Below are 14,262 nucleotides of genomic sequence, written 5' to 3' on the forward strand. Positions count from 1 at the left end.
TTTACAAAGTAATGTTTGAAACTTGAGAGTTTTAAAATCATTTTTGAGCCTGAAGAAAACAACCAATGTCATTGTAAGTTTGCTTTTTTCTTCTGATTATTAAAATTATGAAAGTAAAAAATAAAAGGAGCCATATATGCGTAGATACATGTATGTGATCTGCATATATGGTAGATATAAATGCCACACCTTTGGAAAAAACACAACTTAAGTTCTAGTCGGTTTGTTTTTTTCTTTTTTTAATCGGGATTTAAAATAAAGTGATTCAAGATTATTGACATCAATATTTGTCATGTTGCTCTATCTGGAATGGAAAGTATGACACAGACCCTTTAACCTTGGTTTGCAGGGGTCACAGCTGCAAAAAACCCCAACAAAAACAAACAAAAAAACATAAGATAGATATCACATCCTGTGAAATACACTGACTGGCCAAAAAAAAAGAGTGTAAGTTTTATAGAAGTGCAGGGATTGTTGTTTCAGCCGGCAGCAAGTTAAAGTTGTGTGAAGCAGCAAGTAGCCGCAGCCAGAGACCAGGACCAACTGGACTGAGTCTGAGTGTTTCAGGTACATTTACAAACAGATTGAATATAATAATGTGCTTTACAGACGTTGGTCTATCTTACTGTCTCATCAATCTCGGTCACTTAAAAAAAAATAACAATCTGGAAAAAAAAATGAAACATTATTATTTTCTTCACTCTTTTCTTTTTTTTGGCCAGACACTGTAGTCCGTAACTGACTGGTTCACTATCATCTTCACAAGCACATAGGTGAGTAAAGTACAAAACACTCCCATATACATCACTCTCGTCCAGGTTCTTTTGTCTTCAACACGATTCTCAACTCATAAGGTCTTTGCACGAGAGCGGAGTGAGCGACAGAGGGACGTCACGTCCGGCGACCGCTTCCACTTCTCAGTCAACGGGGAGCTTAAGTCAGACAGTTGACTGAAAACCGTCCCCTGAACGTCGGTCCGCCGGCCTCCGGTCCTGGAGGAACAGCTTCCACTACTGTTGATGTCGGGCACATCAGGTCGAAAGTATACACATTCACCACACATGAATGTCGCTTCATAGCAGCTACAGGGAACATTCATACATTAGCGAGACGTTTTTGCTCTGATATCGTTTTAAAAAAATGAAACCAAAGAAATTCTTTAGCAAGTTTGGCAAAGAAATGACTGAATGACAGAACAGACATTTCAAGTCTTCATTTTTTGTCTCTCTCTCTCTGTCACAGTTTTACATGACTGCAGCATGACAGCAGATATGTAATGTAGAATAAATAATAAATACAGGAAAAGAAAAGTAAGAAACAATAAGAAGCTGGGACGTCCCGATCGTAGTCCTGAATAATGACTCAGGAGATCCTGATGAAACTCTGATTAAACTTCTATGCCAGCACCTGATGCAGTGACATGATTTACAGCCAATTTGGGAAAAAAAGAGAGAAAAATATATTTCTCCCCTTACAATGTTTAGAAGTTTTTTCATTGTTAAATGTTTGGCCTCTGCTCAACCCAGGACTGCCCATGATTTAGTTCTCAGCCACTCCATCTCTTTAGACGTTGTGATCCTCCTGGGTTCAGTTCTGCTTTTGCTTTAGGTCTTTCAGCTGGTCTCATATTTCTCAACCCCACCGAAATGTACGGTGAGACAATTTGCTGCAAAGTGCTTAATGTCAAACGTGTCCACCGTTAAATGTGCTGAAGTGTTTTACTGCGACTCAGACTCACTGGAAACGTCCCAGGTTTTCAGCAATACTTATATGGATTGAGAGGAACGATTGCTTTAAGTGTGAACATTGCACATTTAAGTTTTACTTCCACTTTCCAGTAACAATAAATAAAAAGTAAAAAAAAAAAAAACTATAAAAATAAATAGAATAATGATTTAGTACAATTAACCTACCATGCGTTTTTTCTTAAACGTTCAAAAAGATGGCTGTAAGCTCTAAAGATAAAGTCTGGTTTGCATAGAGGTCTAATGCTCAAAACAGAAGCATGAGGACCACTGTGGCTAAGAAGAGACGGATTAAATAACCTAATAACACAATTTATACAGGCCTCTACATTAAAACAAGGAGTCTGGAGGAGAGACGGGGAGAAACACGGTTTGGGAACAATAGGTACAAATAACTAAAAATAACTGAAATGCTTGTTATGTACGCAAGAAGTGGTTAATTGAACCTGACACAGTTCACAGCGCTGTCACACAGCGCAGACCGGACCGTCGTCCCTCCTGACGCTTTTGTTTCGAAGTAAAGAAATCACACCAATGAGTCGCATGAGTCAAAATTCAGACTGTAGGTATGAACATGCCTTGAAGCTGCTATGACATCAGTGATGATGAGGCGTTTCAAAAAAAAAAAAAGAAAAAGAAAATGCCATCTCAGAAACGAATGCCTTTTCATAGAGTGCAGGAGTTAACTGTTCACTTTGTACATTTTCTACACACACTATGATCAAGGTAAAAATGAGGATGCACTATGCTATAGGACTTTGCCTGAGAAATAATGGTGTATTCTTTAATGTTCTCGACCGATCGCCTCGGAGGACCAGCGTTTTGTTTTTCTGTTTTGCATACAACTGTAAAAATACAGTGAAATTCAACAATCACATTGCATTATTTCCTCTTTTTTTTTTTTTTTTTTTGTCATTGACTTAAAAAAGCTTACTGGTACTGTACAGATATTGAACAGATGTCACACAATAATAGTATTAATCTGAATTTACACTTCAATATTGGGCAATAAACAGTCAACTATCAACAGTAACACACATTTTTTTCTTTTTTTTTCTCCCTATTTCACATACAAAAAAGGTTTTGGGGGGGAAAGGAGGTGACACACACAAGCTCTGTAGTTTTACCATCATCAAATTAGTGCATGTTTAAAACTTTTCCCTTCTCTCCACAGTCGCCTGTCGCTCTCGGTGAACCGACAGAGAACAGACTCCGATGTAAAGCCGGAAAGGAAATACGAAAGAAAGCAAAGAGCGTGAGCCAGTGGCGTTCTTGGTTTCCTGTTCTTCTCATAGGACTAAATCGTCTGTTCTTGTTGTTTCAGTGCTGCGAGAAGCTCGAAGTGAGGGGGGGCGGGGTCACATCTTCCATCAGAACTTGAGCAGGTGGGATAAGGTCACAGTCAGCAGGAGGCAGGCGGAGCAGCGGCGGAGGACGGGCGTCCCGTTCACGTCGTGCATCGCGCCCGGACCTGCGGAACAGAAACAGTCTGCAAGTTTATTTGATTTATTTTGAGTGTGTTTGTACTACAGGCACAAAGTGACTCCTGCCCACCGTGGTTTATAGCACTGCTTTTTATATTCTTTACCTTTGCTTTATGCTAGAAGTTTTTGTTTTTTTTAAGCATGATGAACAAGTATATTATAAATTGGGAAAAAAACAAAACAAAAACAATCTAGGACTAGGTTCCAAAAACATATATTCTAAAAATTCACAAATGTTGTTTTTTAAACGTTCCTAACATTCAGTGGATGTAATTTCACTGAATTACATCCACTAAATGGATGTAATTTCCATTCAGTGGGTGTAATTTCACTGAATTACATCGGATGTAATTCAGTGAAATTACATCCATTAATGTGGAGTCTCAGATTTGACTCCACATTAAGTTGATCTGATTTACGTATGATTTGTTAACGTTAGACTCGGCGTACGGACGGCGGCGTTTTGCAAACCTGAAAGAGATTTGAGGATTTCTCAAACATGCATGAAAGAATGAAAGCAACACTCCAGGTGTTTTTTTTTTTTTTTTATGAAGGAATCACAAATCAAAATCTCTGATTTTACTGTTTGACTAAAACCTTATTTTCTCTCCTTCTACCTCTGAAACTGCAGGTTGTTTTTTTTTAATGTAACAACATGCAGAAATCACTCTGTGCTTCCTGTCCATTTCACCCTTTAAAAGGAAGATTAAATCAACATATTTAAAATAAAATGTTTAAATAAACATGCTTGTTTTCATGAAAATAAGGAGCTTTGCAGGCCGCGCACAGGTGTCACCTGGGAATTTTTCACAAATCTAAATATAGCCCTTTTTTAATATAAACATGTAGACAATTTTCAGACTTTGTTTGGCTCAAGAGAATAACATATATTCAATTATTTTTATTTAATGTTTTATTTGGCCTAGTCTTCAGCCTCACTATCTTCTCTGAGATCTAAAATTGGCCTTTTCCTCCCAACAATGTTGGATAACGATGCAGTAAAGAAGACAAACATGCAGTGAATTACATAAAGAACCAAGACCTTCTACAACAATGTGAAGTTTTAGGACTTTTTAAAGTATTTCTATACTCACCATAAAGAATTATACTGGCGTTAGTGATTCCCATGGTGTTCATGGCGACACAGGTGTAGTTTCCATAGTCTTCCTCTGACACGTTGAAGAAGATGAGCAGCGACTGTTTTCCTTGGGTCTCTATCTTCAGACCGTTTATTCCATTGAGGAGCCTGTAAAATAAAGACAATCTATCAAACTGACCAACGTGTTGTGTCCAGACAATAATTCACGCTTTTCAATTCATCCTCGTTCTGTTGGCTCCGATGGTTTATCTGACGGTTTATCTTAACACATAAAAATCAGCTTAAAATAGAAATAGATTTGAAGAAATACACAATTCTTATTCTATATCAATCATTTCTACAGTTCTTTGTAATATTTAGCATTTCATTTATAAAAAAAAAAAAAACCCTCCACTAATCTCCACTCAAAACCCCTGTGCAGATGTCCGAGTTTGGTCCAATCAGATAAACCATACATTATTTACAGCTGGTGACCAGAGCAGAAAATAAATAAATGGAGGACAAAGACATGAAACGTTTCAATTTGCAGCCATTTGCAGGAGCTCTGGGAAGAGACTGGTGGACGTATGGAAAGACAGTCTGTCATATATTTGTGCGCTTTGTAACACCTGCTGGAATGTAACAGAAATGTTCAAATTTGTCACCTGGTGTTAAATAGGCACCAAGAAATGGTGAAATGGCTTAAGAGCATTTCAAGCGTCAGTCCGGGTGACTGACAGCCGCTTCATTTTATGTTGCAGGTTTTTATTATGAGAAAAAAAAAAGGTTTTAAAGTCTTTAAGTCTAAATACAGTCCTCATCATTTTCCTAATAACAGAGGTCTACTTTCAGTTTTAGAAGTCAACAGTTTATGTGCCATATAAATTAAATGTAATGGAATTTATTAAAATGCTGTAATTTTAGTCACTTTTTAGCCTAACAGCATTCATTTCGTTTTCAAGTTTTACCAAATACTAACAGAACTAAACACTTTTGTAAGTACTAAACCATTAAATGTTCTGATGCAATCCTTTGTCAAGAATAGTTTACCAGGTTAACTGGCTTTCAGAAATTAATTTTCTAAACTCTGACAAGTTCGTTTAGTAAAAATTCCTACATTTTTAAAGAAACGTACATGAAAAAAACCAATAACAGCTGCATTTTTTTAAACAAAACTTGATAAATGATAATCAGGATTTCATTTAGTAAATCTTTTTTCATATACTATGAGTAAACATTTTATTAATTTACAGATCCAACCAATGACGATGGGGGAAAAAAACAGAAGAAAAAAAACGACTAAGTGTTGCTCTTTTCAAAGCCGTTCTCACAGACACAGGAAGCAGAGACGGTAAACTCGCCTGCGGTCTTCTTTGTACCACTCAAAATCTGCCCTGGGAACGGCAGAGGCTTCGCACTGCAGAACCCCTCTTTGTCCGACCGGAGTGCCTGTACTCCTCGCCTTCGAAATGAAGGGGGGGTCTAAAAATGAAGCGGGGAAAAAACAAATATCAAAACCAAACCACAGCGACAGAGTCAGGAGTAGAAACATTAAAAAAAATAATACATATTAGTTCTACGTCCCTCCTGTTTCAGTTTTCCAAATGGAAACGTGAATAAATGTAAAATTATTACTATAAACTCAACTCTGACTGGTTGGTGGTGACTTAGACTTATTTTATTGTCATTGCACAAAGAAACGGAAGTAAAACTGGCAATGAAATGTCATCGTAATTATTCATGTTCATGTTTTACATTGTTTTTTTTCCCCTCTTTTTTTCTTTTCCACGTCAACTAAAGGAAATTAATGGTACTAACGAATTATCGCATTTTATTCATTCAGTGCTTTAATGCAGAGTTGAGATTGAACCTTAGGGAGTAAGTGATAAAGTAGAAAGAGGACAAATAGAATCAGGAAGTCTGTAGAGACAGGAAACAATAAGATTAGCAGCATCATCTCTGAAGATGACGTTTTAGATTAACGCCAAAATGAAAATACACATACGTCACACTGAAGGGTAGATTTTCTTCAACCTACAGTTGAAGTTCCTTCTATGAAACCAATGCAGCTTCGTCTGGACTCCACACAAAAAGACCCCGGCTTAGAGAGAACCACTGATCTTTATTTTCTACTGCTCCACTTTTCAGACACCTTGTCAAACCGAAACCTAGACAAACCTTCCAATAACACACAAAGTACGCATAATTTTAGAACTCAGAACAAAGTCCCACTTGTTTGAAATGGACGAATGCTTCCCTCATGAATAAAGACTTTAATTTAATGAAGTCATGTATAATTTATCATTTCAATTAATGATAAGAACTCAAAAAAAGAAAATGGTGGTTGGTTTTTATGTTATTTACTTTAGAATCAGACACAAGAAAGAAAGAAAGAAAAAATCTTTCTCTCCAGACTTTCAGCCTTCAAAAGTCAAAAATAATAATGATAAAAAAAAAAACGTTCTCAAACATAGAATTTAACTTTAATTATTAATTGGTTAGGTTTATGTGACGTGGACGTTCCTTTGTTCATATTGTTAGCATTAGCTTTTTAAAGCAGCCGTGATCCATCTCACTCCATCAATGCTTTCATTATCCATCAGCAGTGGAAAGTTACACGCCGATCAAAGCAGAATCCTCTCTAAGTCCAACGTCTGACGGATTTCTTTTTCTCTTTAGACGACACTCCAAGATTTCCACCTGCTGATGCGAATGGGATAATTCTGCGTGTGTCAAACAGGTGTCACGTTGAACCCAGTTCCACCTTGGAGAAATGGGTTTTTTTCACCTAAACATCTGATTTTGTGGAAACATCCCTGCATAATCTTCTCAGAAATGATGAAATGAAAAATAAAGAGATGACATTTTTTCAGCAAGGTCACTTCAAACAAGGAAACTATTCCATTCTGCCTGATTGAATATTTACCGTTTTAATTATCTCTGAATTGTCTCCGTCGCCATGTCAACTAATGTTAGGCGGCAACATAAAAGACATGTAGTTTGCTTCACAATAAGAAGCAATTTTTTAATTGAAATTCTGTTTTAACTTCAGGCATTTTAAGGTCACAGTTTGACTTTTCTCATTGAATTAATCTCTTTTAGAAAAAACCATAAACGCACCTAGAAATAGCCAAGGATGTTGCTCATGATGAGTTGAATAGGACGTTTGTGTCATTTTCTAATAAAAAAAAAATAGTGTAATTATTGCAAAAATATTTCATAAAACAAATATACAACAGTAAAACTGGATAACTATGAAATGATGATTTTTTCAGGGAATATTTGATTCTAGAAAAACTATTTTTTAATGTTTTATGTAAAGCATGTAGGATAACATGGATAATCTGACGTGCACCATCTCGGATGCACCATCAGACTGTTTAGACGCTTCATATCGTCACAAAACAAAGAAAGAAATGCGTCTCGAGGGGGAATTTGGCAGAATTAATGTGTGGTCTCAGCAAATCCAAGTTTTGACATGAAAAGACTTCAGTCAACAATCAATTTAATGTTAAAATTAAATTTTTTCCAGTGCTCTGTTTGTCCGTTTTCTGCCTTTTCCTGAGCCTAAAACGTAAAGTTGTTAAAACGAAGCCTTTTTAAAAAATGTATTTATTTCATTCAGAATATAAATAACACTTTTCCGTTTTTAGATTTTGATTGTCAATGGATCTGAAAGAACAAATAACACTTGGAGTTTAAAGCCATCAAAAGTTTCTGGTTTCCTTTATAACTGAAGAACATACCATGTTCTGTTTACAGTCCATTCTATTGAATTTCATACGACACTGAATTGTAGCATTTTTCACAAGTATTTATTTATTTTTTAAACACATAAAGACGCTTATTGATGTTGCAGAAAATCTTACCTTGATATTAAAAAAAAACTCTCTACTGCCCTTGAAGCAGGCTTTGCAGAAACCTGTTCCCAGTTTGTGTTGGTGCATGTACACATTGGTTCCCCGTTGTTAAGCCTGGCACTTGAAACTGCCTCTGCATGTATTCATGTGTGGATGTTCCAGGACCAGGTTACCAAGTGGAGGTTAACTAATAAACCACCACTTAAGTTGCTGTAGTTAAACGTATCCAGCCACACAAAAAGCTGAGTACCGTTGCAGGTCGACGCACATCGACGGTGCCGTAAAACACTGTAATTTTCCCTCTGAAGTAGTTTACACAAATAGCTGCTCCGTCCAAAGCACCGGTACTTTTAGAAACCTGTGTAATATCACAGCATTAAGTTTACTGAATAAAACATAAATGCAAATATCGCTACATTCCGGCTACTGCTGCACTGATTCTGGAGTTCTTCTTCTGCTGTTGCACTGAATCGCCACTTGCCATGGAAAAACTTTCAAATTGGTGGGGAAATTTTATTTTTGGACATGAAGATAATTCTGTATGTCTTCTGTAAAAGGAAGCATCTCAACATAGAGTTCGAAGGTTAAACCTAAACACAAGCAGACGCCTAAAATGCAAATAATTTGGACCACAAGTGCCACAACTTAATACGCTAATAAGGTCCAGAATTGAAATGTATTTCTTTTAAATCAGAACTGTAGATGCATAATTAAACTATCTTTATATTAAACAAACAATATTAAGACGTAGACAATTATTTGCGTCAGTGTGAACTTCCTGCGTCTGTTTTGTTCCTCTTTTCGCAAGGAAACGATGTGCAACCAAAGCAGCTCCAAACGTCCTGAACCCCCAACGTCGTCTGAAAGTCAAGAGCCATTTCCATCCTGACCATGAAGGCGGCAGCCTGGTGCTTACAGTTGACTGTGACTTGCACTCTCCTGATGTCAGAGCTGGAGATGTCGTTTGAGGCGATGCACTCGTATGTTCCCGACTGCTCTTTGGTGATCGAGATCAGCTCCAAATGTTCCCCCTCTGTCACAAATTTATGGCCACCTGCACAGAGCAGAGAAAAACCGAGAAACGTGCATTTAGTCTTATGGCAAAACTCACTGGTTTCAACGGAGAACGCGTTACCTTAAACAAAATGTTACATATTATTTATATTAGCAATATTTGATATTATATTAGTGAAATATGTAAAGACAAAAAAAATCTATAAATAATTAAAAAAAATAATAATAAAAAATGAAGGCAACCATGTTTTCTGAGGTGATCAGATGATGAGGTCTCTCTTTGGTCTGGACAGTTTGGTTCACATATAAAGTTCACACCTGTTTTATTTTTCCAGTGTTGTTGAATTAAATCAAATGTATATTTCTGACCTTTTACTGTTCAATAAATTAAAAGGAACTAGTTTTTTGCTTGGCCAGACCTTTCTGTAGAGACATAGACTTACTTTACTGTCATCGCACAAAGACTCAGCAAAGAGTTTGGCAACAAAATGTCACCAGCTACTGGAGAGCGAAGGAAAAAATACTGAAAAGATGTAAGTGTGCCTATAAACAGATATATGTATGTATACTTTTGATCTTTGGTGCTGCTGCACTTCCATCACACTGTGACAAACTTGGTCAAGATTGTGAGAGTGAGGAAGCTGCAGAGTTTGATGCTTTCCTACATGGCAGACATCCTCGGGGCCTGACCTGCTAAAGGTTTGCATGTATAAAAACAGACACAAACTTGATATCAAGTGCAAACCTGATCCACAAACAACACACACGCAAACGGGACTGTGTAGCAAAACGAGGAGAATCGCAGGTGCAATAAATTTAGCATTGCGTAGGTTTAGAACCAGACTCCTAGATGCTGCTTTTTTTTTTTTTTTGCAACTATATCTAATACTTTTGAAAAGTAGGTGTAAAACTGGTATTGTATGTATTCGGTCACTGTGGCGTAGATACATTGACTTCATTGCTTGTCTAATATTTGGAATATTTTAAAGGATGCAAAATAAAAAAATGAATAAAATAAAAAAATTAAAAAAACAGATTTTGAGCTGCAAGATTACTGAATAATTCATCACTTTATGGCAGCACACTGCTGCGTCTTGATGCTCTGCAGGAGTGCGTCTATTTTGCCCGGAAAAGGTGATGCAGATTATATTTATCAGCATGTTACACAAAGATCTTGGCTGGTGGTGTGGCACATGCCAGATCACATATTGAGTAAAATGGGTGGGTGTCAAAACTCCCCCATCGGATGCCCATATAAGCCTTAAAAAAAAAAAAAAAAAAAAAAAAAAGTCACGCTAGCAGGAATGGAACCAAAGGAAGCCTCTGCGTGCGACGGCTCGTCAGTTTTGTCCTATTTTGAAGGGAGGATTTACCCTTGGCTGAAGTTCAGTGATGTGTTCTGACTCACTGCAGCCCGTCTTGTGTTACTAGAAAGAAAAAAGATAATAATGTCTGTCCCATACCAACAGTGTTAGCCCCAACATTACCTTAAATTTCCCGGCTGGTTTTCTGCACAAACTACATTAATGACTATTGTATTTCCTTGATGCTGGTTAGCAGGGGAGACATTGACTTGTAATTTGCAGCTTCCTGTCCGCACTGAAAAACTGTTTCACTGTTTGTTTTTTTAAGTAACATAGACAGCATTTGACCATCTCTAAGTTTAAATCTAAAATACTTAGAAATATTCTGATGAGCAATTCTTAGGCTACTGACCCAAATCTCTCTGTTTTGTTTTTTTTTGCCACTTTTCCCCCAGAAAATCTAATTTGTGGTGCAACGTTGGATGCGTATCCGATCATTTTTTATTTTACTCTAAACAGTCGCGTCGCACTTCAACCCACTTTTGCGTCGCTGACGTGAATCGTGCATCATATTCCTTCACCAGAACAATCCAGATGCTGTAAATAAAAAAAGATGTAAGCAATAGCTGAAATTTATGAAATTACAAAAGAAGTCTTTGTCAGTGAAGCGCATCACTATCACACCACTAGTGGTCTGACTGCACAACCAGACAGACGTTGCAGTCAATGCAACAAAAGGCCATCGTAATTAGGTTGTGCTTTCTTTTTCTTCGCTCGCTTCGCGTTGTTATGATCTCACGATAATGCTGTCGCCTCACGCTGCTTGGTATCTTTACTATCGATCCAAAGACAATGGATTGATTTGTCTATGGATCCCTCTGTAGTACATTATTACTTCTTGTAGTCGCCTCTGTGTAAACCGTTCACACTGACCGCCGTCACATTTGTTTAGTTCTATGAATGGTTACACACAAAAAATTGGATTTTAGCCAAAAAAAATAAATAAATAAAAATAATGGAACTGAGCATTGCAGATTGTAGCCCAAGTTATTGTTCAAACCCTGTTTTGCTTCTTGAGCAGAATGTACTGCCGTATACCCTGTAAAAATTTCATTTGGCGTTGGGATGGTGGTTAAAAATGGCCGGTGGCAGCAAAAACCTGGGCTGCCTACGGGTCTAATTTATTTCACTACCTTACATTAGTCCTGTCTATCTTACTAGCAGAGTTTTTTTTAGCACTTAGTCAGAATAAAGCTGTTGACGCAAAACAAGGCAGAGCAAATAGAAATAAAATCCAGTTCTCACCAGCTGCTATGAAAGTTTTTTTTAAAACTCTGGTTATCTTAAGATTTAAAAACATCTCCTTCATATCTCCCGTCTCTCTAGGAATTAGTTTGAGTCTTAGGTGAGAGCTGCTTTATGAACCGTTATGGAGTGTTTTATTATGACATAAATGCAGAATTTTTAAATTTTTATTATTATTTTTTTTTTCTGTGCTAGGCGAGAAAATAGATTGGCGTTTTAATCCAAATCAACTGAAATGTCAATCAAGCGATATTTCAATATCACCATAATGTGCAGACGTTACTGCAGCTGGCTGGGGATTCACTGCGAAGGCTGTGGGCAAGGGGATAATCAGCTTGTTGCACAGAACCTGGGGATCTGCTGGCAGTTAATTGAACATTTTCATCACGGATAACTAGATTAGGTAGAAGGAATGCTGCTGAGTTAGTAGACTTATCTTGCAGCGGCCAAAGGATCGAGAGAACTGCGCCGACAATAATGTAATTTACTCACTAAATTTGTGGGAGACTTGATTATTTATGTCTGAATTCAAACGCTGTGCTTTTCCTTCAAAATTTAAGGCTGTAAAACTGTTTAAATATCAGCGTCAATTTAGAAAATTAAGTGGGTTTTTTTTGTTGTTTTTTTAATTTGGAAAACAAGTGCGACCCATTTCCGTCTTCGCGGCGAAAGCTGAGTGAGAGCTCAGGGCCTGTTGCTGCTGGGTTTTGTCCCAGTGAGTACGTTTTGTCTCGGCTCTCATCTGATTCCCATTAAGCCCGCCGCAGATCGCTCATTTTGGAGACGAGCGAACAGGCGTGCGCCTCCGTACGCTCTTTTATGGAAGAATAATCAGTCACATCTCGGTATTCAAATAGCAATCTGCAGGTGAAAACAGCTTGGACAATACTCTGTTTACTCCAGCCGAGAAACCTGACGACTGCAAAACCAGAACGCCGAAGCGTTCCGAAGCGTTCCAAAGCTGCGGAAATAACGACCTGGGGATGAATATTAGGATATAAATGTCAATCTGACTTATCATGGAGAATACAATTAAAGAGTGAGTCATGAAAATCACATAGAACTTGTAGTGAAGAAAGGCCAAAAAACAAAACAATCATCATCGTTATCGACTGCCTCGTGGAAATGGTCTGTGGCACTTCTTGCCAAATCTTTTGTGCAACATTAGCGTCCACACGGCGTGACTCGATGACTCATAAGAGGCACGTTATAGTGCCAGGCAGTGGCCGCAACGAAAAACACTTCAGACAAAACCTCAGCGGTGGGAACCATTAGCCTGAGCAAATCAGACACTGAACAGCATGAAGGCTTCAGCTGAGAAATGAGTCCGGATCAATTAACGGTTTTTACAGTAGAAAAGAACAGAAGACCAGACAGGGGGCAAAAAGGTTAGAAAATTACTTACAAGGCACATAATAGAACAGAGTATTTGCTAACCTTGGAGATGGTTCTTATACAAACCCCAAAACAGATATAAATTTGTTTTATGTGGCCTGTAAATGGTTTATTGGGAAACATTCAGATAAATCTAGATGTAAGACGTTGCAGCGAGGGTTCTGGTGCTCTCTTGATGGTTCTTCTAACAAGTGTATTTCAGCTGAGTCTCAGCATTACCTTTTACTCTCTATGCTGTAGAAAGTACTCCTGGGTTATTGCTTTTATTTTGTTTCTGCATTTCACATGCTTTGCTATTGTTGAGGCAATTACTCCTGTTAACTGAACTGTGTCACTTTAGATATTCTTTTTTTCACCTTTGTTTCACAGAAGGTAAGCGGTGTCACGTTTAAACGCAGAGCCAGACATGGAGATGCTGCTGCCATCGTCTCTGTGGGTTCTCCTTGCCTTTTATTGGAAGTGCAAGTGTATTTTTTTTTATTTCTCCGCTTTTTCTCTCAGCTGTTCCCCCTGAGTCTGACTCTGCTTGAGGTTTCGTCTTGTTAGAGGTTGTTGTTCCTCTGCAGTGATGCTGCATGCTTCGCTCAGGTTAAGAGATTCCTGCAGTGCCAGCAACTAAAGGCTGTATTTCTTTATATGTTGGCATTTTATGATCAAGTCAATCTAAGTTGTCGGATCAACTTAGTACTGAAGTAGTCCATAAATAACCGGACCTGGATTTGGCTGAATTTACTGGACTGTACTTGAATTAATTGTGGTAGAGTGTACTTAGTACCTACATGGATCATATACAACTGGTTGTAAATAATGTTCTTGTACAATAACACACTCCAAAAAAAGTTAAATATTTTTATAGGACGCTGGATATTCAACATGATCTGATGCCACCTTTGCATTTGCATTGCTTCTTCTTCTTAATAATAATTAATAATCAGTCAGTCTTGTAAAAAATAATTACAGCAGCAGGATCTATTTATTCTAGATTCAGTTTTTATTTCTGTATCGATCATACATTGTCCCCCCAACATCCCCCCTCCACACACACACACACACACACACACACACACACACACACAC

The 14,262-nt window shown here is 37.7% G+C and overlaps 1 protein-coding gene across 1 annotated transcript in view; it reads right to left on the reverse strand.

The window, feature by feature from the left end:
- Positions 1 to 708: 708 nt before the first annotated feature.
- The window catches only part of opcml (opioid binding protein/cell adhesion molecule-like), a 151,720-nt gene continuing 138,166 nt past the window's right edge, over positions 709 to 14,262 (reverse strand). Inside the window, exons 4-7 of the mRNA XM_008401855.2 lie at positions 9,084 to 9,221; positions 5,669 to 5,789; positions 4,324 to 4,475; positions 709 to 3,216 (exon numbers count right to left, since the gene is read on the reverse strand). Of these exons, the coding sequence (XP_008400077.1) occupies positions 3,116 to 3,216; positions 4,324 to 4,475; positions 5,669 to 5,789; positions 9,084 to 9,221 (512 nt within the window). The 3' untranslated portion in view covers positions 709 to 3,115. The remainder of the gene's footprint in view (positions 3,217 to 4,323; positions 4,476 to 5,668; positions 5,790 to 9,083; positions 9,222 to 14,262) is intronic.

This window comes from Poecilia reticulata, unplaced genomic scaffold, assembly GCF_000633615.1.
Source record: "Poecilia reticulata strain Guanapo unplaced genomic scaffold, Guppy_female_1.0+MT scaffold_131, whole genome shotgun sequence".
Taxonomy (NCBI): Eukaryota; Metazoa; Chordata; class Actinopteri; order Cyprinodontiformes; family Poeciliidae; genus Poecilia; species Poecilia reticulata.